The sequence below is a fragment of the Clytia hemisphaerica genome, unplaced genomic scaffold (assembly GCF_902728285.1).
Source record: "Clytia hemisphaerica strain Z4C2 unplaced genomic scaffold, Clytia hemisphaerica genome assembly, whole genome shotgun sequence".
Lineage (NCBI taxonomy): Eukaryota > Metazoa > Cnidaria > Hydrozoa > Leptothecata > Clytiidae > Clytia > Clytia hemisphaerica.
In genome coordinates this window covers 885,769-895,286 of record NW_027103627.1, presented here as the reverse complement: position 1 = coordinate 895,286, position 9,518 = coordinate 885,769, and the positions used below count along the sequence as shown (strand labels likewise).

General features: G+C 35.1%; 1 protein-coding gene across 1 annotated transcript in view; it reads left to right on the top strand.

The window, feature by feature from the left end:
• Positions 1-2,074: 2,074 nt before the first annotated feature.
• The window catches only part of LOC136802504 (uncharacterized), a 44,566-nt gene continuing 37,122 nt past the window's right edge, over positions 2,075-9,518 (top strand). The window contains exons 1-5 of the mRNA XM_067059235.1: positions 2,075-2,164; positions 3,891-3,924; positions 5,019-5,174; positions 6,704-6,877; positions 9,225-9,422. Of these exons, the coding sequence (XP_066915336.1) occupies positions 2,084-2,164; positions 3,891-3,924; positions 5,019-5,174; positions 6,704-6,877; positions 9,225-9,422 (643 nt within the window). The 5' untranslated portion in view covers positions 2,075-2,083. The remainder of the gene's footprint in view (positions 2,165-3,890; positions 3,925-5,018; positions 5,175-6,703; positions 6,878-9,224; positions 9,423-9,518) is intronic.

Genomic DNA, 9,518 nt, shown 5'->3' with positions numbered 1-9,518 from the left:
ACTTAGGTTCCCACTTTAGGTTCCCGGGTTCCCCCATCCCACTTTTCAGGTAAAAAGTATGTGCACATCTTTTCAAAATTTTCAAAATTTGAAAAGTAAACACAAATCGCCATTTTCAATAGACCTATTTATTTAAACATAAAGGAATTCTTCTTAAACTACGATAAGACTTGCTATCGAGCAAGTCTTATTTTTCGCTTATGTATTTGTTTTTAAAGAAAAATATTTCAATTCTATTAATAATTAAACAACTTAGGTTCCCACTTAGGTTCCCATCCCACCCACTTTTCCGGTGTTCATTTTGGTTCCCACTTAGGTTCCCCCATCCCACTTTTCCGGTGTTCATTTAGGTTCCCACTTAGGTTCCCCCATCCCACTTTTCCGGTGTTCATTTAGGTTCCCACTTAGGTTCCCCCATCCCACTTTCCGGTGTTCATTTAGGTTCCCACTTAGGTTCCCCCATCCAACTTTTCAGGTGTTCATTTAGGTTCCCACTTAGGTTCCCCCATCCCACTTTTCAGGTGTTCATTTAGGTTCCCACTTTAGGTTCCCAGGTTCCCCCATCCCACTTATCCGGTATGCCCAAAATTATCGCTTGTTTCACACAAAATTATTGATAACAATGGCAATGCCACCATCACACACTGGGCCCAGATGGCAAAAGTTTGGAAATAGGGAGAGGGAGAGCAACAAAAAACTATTTCTTACAATTTTTGTATTATAAAGGCTTTCATAGAGCCTTAGGGTCACATTACATGAGATAGAAAATAGTAGACTTCAACTTTTGACTTTCTTTTGAGATTTATCATGAAAATTGAGATTTTTAGCTTGGAAAATGCAGGCAAAATTTGAACTTTTAAACCGCTAAGTGTCACATCAAAACTCCAGCATTTTTAGAAAGGTTAGTGTCTGTAGTTTTCAAAACATATATGGTTTGATATGTGGACACTTAGCGGTTTTCGAGATATTTGGACATTGTGGTTACCTAAGCATTTTCGTGATGAGAATTTCGATTGAAAATTTGAGTTTTTCTCGCTCTTGGGACATTTTATACATACTTTTAAGCAATTTCTCCTTAGAATATAATGTCTCTAAGGTAATCACACAAAATGAACTGATTAGAAGCTGAATTTAGTTCAGAATCTTCAAAAATATGCATTTTTCACTTTTTTTGATTTTTCATCAAAATCTGGTTTTCAGTCAACTTTGGAGCCACATAACTTGAGTTACAAATCAGATACAGACCTGAAACTTTGGCATCTGATCAGAAATTTATTCAAGATTCCATAAATTATATTAATAAAGCAAAATTTTAACTTTCGTTTTTCCCTATTTCCACCTCTGGGCCCACTGTGCATCAAGCATGATTCAATTGTCAATAAAACTTAAGTATTTTTGCAACCAGAACTTTCTATTTCTTTTTTCTCTACACCCCTTCCCTCTCCCCCTATCAACAATCAATAATGAATTTAATGCGTTATGCATTTTTGCCAAACGTTACTAAAGTCTGTCCAGATATAATTGGCAGTGGAAACAAGAATGCCTGTAACTTTTGACAGTCAAATATATTTATGGAAATTTTTTTTGCTTGTTTTAGAGAATCAAGAGCGCTATATTTCAATGTATTTTTGGTTGAAAAATTCGCGATTCTTAACGGTTAAATTTGCGATTGCAAAAATTGAGCATTTTTTTCTACTTATGCTATAACGTTCATTTTTACACCAGTGGTAGTTCAACCTTAGGTTAAGAAGTTTGTTAAATTTCAAGGCAAACAGAAAAGTCCTTCGGAAGATATGGGACCTGAAATACCCCTTGGTAGCACTTTTCTGTGAAATATCAAATTTCCAACTTATTACTAAAAACGGGGGTTGTGTTATCTTTTTTTAACAGTGCAATTAAAAGTTGGAAAATGTTAAGCGTTGGTGCATTGATATTATTGGTATCATTGATTATTTCGAAACGAAGTCACAGTATAATTGTTTTTATTGAAAAGACTTTAGTATGTTTTCTGATTGATTGTTTTTATTTTTCTCCTTATTGCTATGTATCTAACTTTGATTTTTGTTTAGGATGTGATGCGGTCATGGTCAAAGTTTCCCATATGAAAAATCCAACTGCAACTAGAGAAATACAAATAATGGAAGAGGGATTTGACGGGCATTTTGTAAGTAAATTACAGGCAGCTTTTTCTAATTCGAATTTTTATAATTAGAATATTTTTGTATTTCGAACAACAATATTGGTCCTCTCAGCTGGAAATTAGTTTAAAATGCTTTCTATGATTTGATCTTTCTCTAACTTGTGTCGAAGAAAGACTTATTTTCTTAACCCTATTAACCCCAAGCTTTTTTGACTTTTGTATCCCCAGGGGGGGGGGGGTAGAATATACCACCCTCGATTATTTTTGATCTAGAAGAGCTATGACCATGAAATTTGGTACAAATGTTCTCCATCCTAAAACAAATTTCGAGAAAGAAAAAAAATTGATGACGTCATTCAAAAAGCGATGACGTCATCACAAAATTTCCACCTGTCGGAAAAAAGCCCAAAGAAATGGTTTACAAAAATGTCATCATTTTCAAAATAATATTTGTCAATACCTATCACGTGTCAAAATTTCAAAATGATCGAATTAATAGTTCAGAAGTTATCAGCACCTTAAAGTTTTGAGTTTTAAGCGATTTTAGCTGGGTTTTATGTAATGTTTCACAATAAAGTCTGATCTGGAAGACCTTTGACCCTAAAATTTTACACAATTACTCTTAATAAGATTTTCTTAAAAGTTTCAAGTCGTTTAAAAAAAATTTCTCCGAGATATACACAAAAGAACCTGGAGAAAGAACCTTTCGTGGCAGATTCTACCCCCCCCCTTGGGCTAATAAGGGTTAAAGATTAGATAGTTATAGCGAGGCCGCTGTTCTTGTGGTTAAATGCCACCGGTCGGCTTTTCAGGGGCTGGTTATGAATTTAAAAGGAAAATTTTTAAGCTGCCTCTAAAACAACTCGAGCAAATTCCTGCCAAAAATCTATTCCACATGAGAAACATTTCCCTGAGTTTCTGCGTCCAAACTAATTTTAGTAATCAAATAGCTCAACGCTAGTTTAGACGGCCGACTTTCTGCCCTACCTATTCTAATTATTAGAGTAGGCCAAAAGTGGACACACAGTTGAAAATCAAAATCTTTGCTTGGAAAAGATTGAAAAAATTCATTGCATTGACGTTAAAAGAGGGCAATGCATTGCCTTTAGACAGCCAATTTTATGCCAACTTTAATTCGCAATTAAAATAGGCAGGGTGAAAATTCGGCCGTCTAAACTATAGCTCGGCTAAATTGATGTTATTGATGTTACTATAATCACTTCAATGCAAGTGTGTCATTTTTAACAAGAGTGCCCCTACACCGGCTTACCTAACTCGGACAGTTTTGTTTGGCTCCTTGAATGTAAAAATGGGCAAGTGAATGTTTTGGGTGATTGTCTTTGTACTTTTTGTTAAAGCTTGGTCCAGTTATCTAACTCAACGACCGTAATTTCAGTTTTTCAAAACTTTTTCCATATAAACCATGGCCCCCGTCACCGGAAAGTATTTTTTTTTTACTTTGAAAAATCTTATATATACCGTTTAGAGGGGTGAAATAAGGGCAAAAAGTCGAAAATTTTCTTCGTCGCCCAACCATGGTGGGCGACATATTTTTTTGGCCCCTCAATTCGATGCACACGCCAGGGGCCATGTAAACATAATCACTTTTTGTGCTCAAAGGAAGCTTATTCATCATGCAGTCATGAATCTGCCCTGGCAGATAGTACAAAATGTCTTTTCGATGAAGGCAAAAGATCGACACACCATGTGTCTATCTCTTGATGATTGATTTTGTTTATATTTATTATAGATACAACCAGATCAAGAGTACACGTTTTCTAAAGGTTTGCTTTCTTAAAAAGTTTTCTCATTTTACTCTTTAAAATATAGTTTCATTGATTTTCGCACCCCTTTTTCTTTTTTCCACTCGCTGTGCAAAAATTAAATATTCAGCGCGCGTGAGAGAGAAAAGGAAAATAACCGACTAGAAGCTTCTTCCAACGCCTTTTTTTCTTCACCTAAATACGTAAGGAGAGACATACAGATTTCTGTATGTCTGACGCGTGCGGGATTGCATTTATTTTTCTTTCTGTTTATTGTATTTTTGGAAATGCTCATTTATTTATATGTTCCCATGTTTAATGTTACTATGAAATATCATTTAGTCAAAAAAGTTGGATGGATTCTTAAAAACCTAAAAGAGGTTGTAAAATTAAAAAACGTTTTTTTAGGAAAGAAGCTTCTAGTCGTTGAAATTCAGATAAGACACGCAACCTCACCTCTTCGATTCTTTTTATTTGGAGCTTGAATTTTTTGTATATGGGTTGTTTTGAACGACTAGTTTACTAGTCTAAGATATACCTAACTAAAGGTGAGCTTAAAATTTGCGATTTTATGTCTTTATTTATATCTCATCAAATAGAGTAAAAAACCTCAGAAATGACAGCTTTGCGAAAATTAAAAGATGTACAAACTCCCCTGTTTTACTGGGTCCGCGAAAGTAAATGGTAATAAAGTCAAAGAAGATTTTGTTTTTGTACTGTCGTGTCGTGATCATATCAAATATCTCTGAAATCAGGGGGTCAGTACTAAAATCTCAGACAATTCTTTTAGTAAACTTTAAAATCCTTTTAAGTGGGGTACTGAAATACCAAAAAGTTGATATCCAGAACTAAACTTTAAGAAATTTTTTAGTATACTGTATTGGTATTAAGATTGGTGATTTTCATCATTTTTTCGAATCTTCGGAATTTTTAGTCATTTTTTAAATAATAAAACTTGTATAAAATACCATTTATTTGAAATGTTATTTTTATTTCAAAGTTCTCGAAAACGCTAGTATACATATATGATATATGTCTGAGATTTTAACACTTACCCCTGTTGAAATTGAATGAAAACATTGTATTATAGGAATGTTGTCTACATGTATTTCTAGATAAATTTATAAACTTTAAACCACCGGCTAGTGGCCCACAACTCACAATTCTTCAGACTGATGAGGAAGCGATCAACAGATTGTTTGATAAACAAAAAGATGTTATTACTGGTACCGTGGGTCAGGCCATTGATATTCAGATAGAGATCTTTGTTGGTGAGTATAATACAGTGTTTAAAGTTTCAGACTAAGATTCTTTTGTCGGTTTTTGATGGAAAAAGGCCAGGATTTTAGGTAGTTGGAAAATAAGCTTCGGAAAGTTAGCCATCTTTCTTCCTCAACCAGGGGGGTGGGGTGGTCGGTACTAAAATTTCAGACATCATGACTTTTAGTGAAGTGATGGTATTACAAAAAAGGCCTTAAAGCATTTTAGTACCATGTGTACTAAAATCCCAAATTAGGTGGGGTCTTCAAGAAATTTTAGAAAAATTTTAGTGCATGAGTACTAAAAATCACCAAATTTTAGGAAATTTAACTATTCACCAAGCATTTTAGGCAAAATCAAAAAAATCAAAACTTTCTATTTAAGATTTAAACACCCCTGTGTCATAAATTAAGTAAACATTTCGTCCCCTGTGGGAAAATACCCTTGAATTTCAGTCCCACTGGAAAATTGACTTTGACTTCATCCCACTCAAAATTCCATTCTTAAAAAAATTGCACTCCAAAACCACCCCTCACTTGGATTTTTAGCCTTGGAACAATAGAATTTCTATCCCATTAGCATTTCAATAGGAATTTTTATCCCCACTGAGGAAAAAGGTTCACCGGGGCTGTGAAACAGGGGTGTATTTAATGTTCTGCTTTTATATAATATGGAATAAAAAAATGTTTTCGAAGTTGAATGCTTTGTTTTTGTAAAGAACCATGGATAACTGGATAGAAAAGAAGTAGCAAGCTGTAAATTAGAGGGGGAAAAATAACCAATCAATCTTTGCAATAACTAAAGTAGAGCAGAGCAAAAATGTCTTGACTGTTTCTGAGTCTTTATTTAGAATAGAGAGAGATAGATCAGGTTCATTGACAGCTTAAATAACCAGAGTTAGCATTTTGTTGAAAGTCCAAAGACCGCCATTCTCTGAACCGAATTCCAAAATAAGCCTAATTTAGGTGGTCACTATGCAAAAATGTCAAAAAAAATTTTAGTACATGTGTACTGAAATTCCTTTTTCAAAAATTAGGTGGGGATATGTCAAAAATTGTCAAAAAACCTTTTAGTACTCATAATATATGTCTTGGATTTTAGTACCGACCCCCCCCTGCCTCAACTCATTTATGATTTTCTGTACCTCTATAAAAGTATTTTACAATATTCAGCCCGCTATCCCGGATTACACAAAGGAATGTTAGTCCGGGAGGGGTACCCTATCCAAAACAACGTTCGGTATATTAGCACAGTGTTCAAAGTTCTTCCGTCCTACAGCATAACTCGAATAAGTTTTATAAGTCTTGTAAACCTTACTCCATAACTCGAAATTTCCTTAACTCGAACAAATATTTCTCCCCCGTGCGTGTTCGAGTTATGGAGACTACATTATATTTCCATTCTTAAACCTTTTTGAATTTGCTTTTGAAATTTGAAAATATTTCGTAAATTAAGAAACGAGGGTTTCAAATAGGAGGGTGTCAACAAACGGAGAGGGTGTTTGGCGACTATCAAACACCTTTTTCTTTCGTCTTTTAAGGATATGATTGCGGTACATGGGATAACTCAACGGGAACAGAGTCACCAGTGTGCTACCCGGCAGGCTTTGGACCTGGTCCGGGTGTGTTTCAATCAAACCGAAGTTGTATCGGAAAGGTACAGGGATTTAATGATACGGACCAAACCAACACTGAAGAGTGCAATTCAACTATTGGTCAGTATTTCTTACCTTAAGTGGATGAATTTTCGCCAGTAGATGTTTTCTACCCGGTACCACCTAGGCTGCATGCATCCCCAAATTAGTTTTGATATAGGGGATGCGAATCGGGCTCTGATATCGCTTCCGAGAAAATTACCGAATAGCTATGTATTTTTGAAAATAGCTTCTCTTCACTGCAGAGACATTCAGAGATTTTTTTTTTTGTTGTTCAAGCATTTTCTGAACGTAATATACTAGAGAAATTAAATACTAGTTGGTATTGAAAAATATTAAATATACTACAGTATATACCGGAGCCTGTCCCGGCATGTATCTTTTAGATTTAAACAAAATTCTACTAGAATTATGGATTATGTATAAGACTTTCAGATTATGTATAAGACATTCAGAGATTTTCGTAAAAATGTCTCAGACACAGAACGTTGCCGTAAGAAACCCGAACTTCGCGTTATCTTTTCAGACATCGAATAAGAGTTTGGTTCAGGCTAATATTTTCGCGAGAGAAAAAAAATAATTTTCGTGGGATTTATTTTTGCGAATCGTCCCTTTTAAAACGAATATCTTTCATTTTCCTAGAAGTTTCGGTAGAAACCTAGGGTTGGTATTGGTATTGATATCGGAAAACAGCTCCAGACTTTTAGACCTTACTCTTGGTCTATAGGCACTGCTATAGGCTAGTGGCCGCCACCGGGAATTGATTAATAATAGGTTTAAACATATTAGACAACTTTCACAAAAGATGTTTATCAATAGAGATTTCAAATAAAAGAATGTTTAAAACACAGCTGATTGGCTTAGGTTTCGAAACTCTCTATTGTTTCATTAAAACCTCAGTTCACATGCGATTTATCTGGAGAATTTCAATATTCAAAACAAGAGCAGTGCTCATATTCCAAAGAGTAGGAGTTCAACTCTCGAAACGAAGGAAGATACGACGTAGCCTACTATTAACTTCATTAAATAACGACATTGACTGAAATAGTTTTGAAAGGCGTAGACTACGTATTTCCTCAAATAAGCGCCGAAAGGCTATCGATGAATTTTAAAAATCTTATGTGTGTTGGTCTTTAGAAGGGGAGAAAATTACCATTATGATCAGGGTCAGTTGAAAACGTTAGTTACCCAATTTGGCACCCAAATTTGGTAACCTATTTGGGTACTGGAAAAATGGCGAATCAGCGCTGAAAATATTGTAATTTTCACTTACAGGAAAATTTTAGATTCAGAAATCTAAAAAATATCAATAGATATACTCTAGGCATCAAATTTGACTTGAAATAAAGGAGCTCTCAAACTAAAATTTATGGGATTTCCCCTGTTCGCCCTGGGTTGACTCGGATCTGATCTCTAACTGTGTAAAAATGAATATGATTTCGTGACCGGAATTAATAATTACAAACTTCAGCAAACTCAGGACTCAAAATTGTAAGACTTAATTCAAAGAATTTGGGTGAATTAGACTGAAAGTGTGTTTTTAAACTCACAGTATTGAGTGTCAGGGCAAATAATTCCATTTAAGTTTCCAAATTGTTTAAAAAGCTGTATAGAATGTAGTCTGTAAAAAAATTCGAAACAATCGAAACAATCTCTCTCGAAAAATTTCTATAATAGCTGTGACTAGAATTTGAAGTTCGGGCGAGAATTGCTATTTTAGCACTTCCACTTTTTTACATTGAATATTTCGATTTCGAAGGGGGTTGGGTGGCTTCTAGGCTATATTGCAAGCCTTTATTGGAGCAAATTTGAGCTTTTAACTCCTGAGGTTGTGAGTCTTAAAAGTCTCATAGTTAAAACTCTATTTCTCAACTGTAGTTTAACGCGCTTAAAAATCATTTGTCGTGTTTATAATTTCACAGGGAAATCCCCTTTCCCCAAATATTTTTTCATGATTTTGTATATTTAAACGAAGAACACAAATTTTGATAGCATGAACCAATTTACAAGTTAGAAAAATGTTAATCGAAACGTAAAATTGTAGTCGATAAGCCTATGCATCAATTCTAAAAAGCGCTTCATTTTAAAGGGCGGTGCTTTTATTAAAGGACTGGAAATGGTGTGCACCCCCTGTGAAGGAGGGGGGTTGAGAAACTTTCAAATGAAAGGGGTAGCTTGGACAAAATGAGGTGAATTTGACTGGGAGAGTGTAGAAGTTGGAATTAATAAGATAAAATAAATGAAGTGGTGCTTTTATATTGTATTTTTAGCAGGGATTGAATTTGAAAAGTGATGGATTTTCGATATTTGTTTGCAGGGATTCTATTTGTTAAAAATGATCCCCTTGAGATCACATTTCTCATTAAACATTACCGGTGATAATTGTCCCATTATTATTACACTTTAGATTGGGCTGATTGGGCACCATGGGGACCATGTGAAATGATTGATGACGATGAGATCTGTGGTATCAACGCTACTAAATACCGCAAAGCGACAAACTGCAAACAATCTGCATCAGGTGGCCTGGAAGAACAAGATGTTGATGCGTATTGGTGTGGTGAAGAAATCTACCATATACAGTCATGCGAAGTTTTTTGTCCAGGTCCGTCTATTTCCTTGAAGCCTTTCAGTACCACAGCGACCGTAGCGTGAGTAGAGCATCCAGCTACGGTGCGCAAGGTTTTGGGTTTGATCCCCA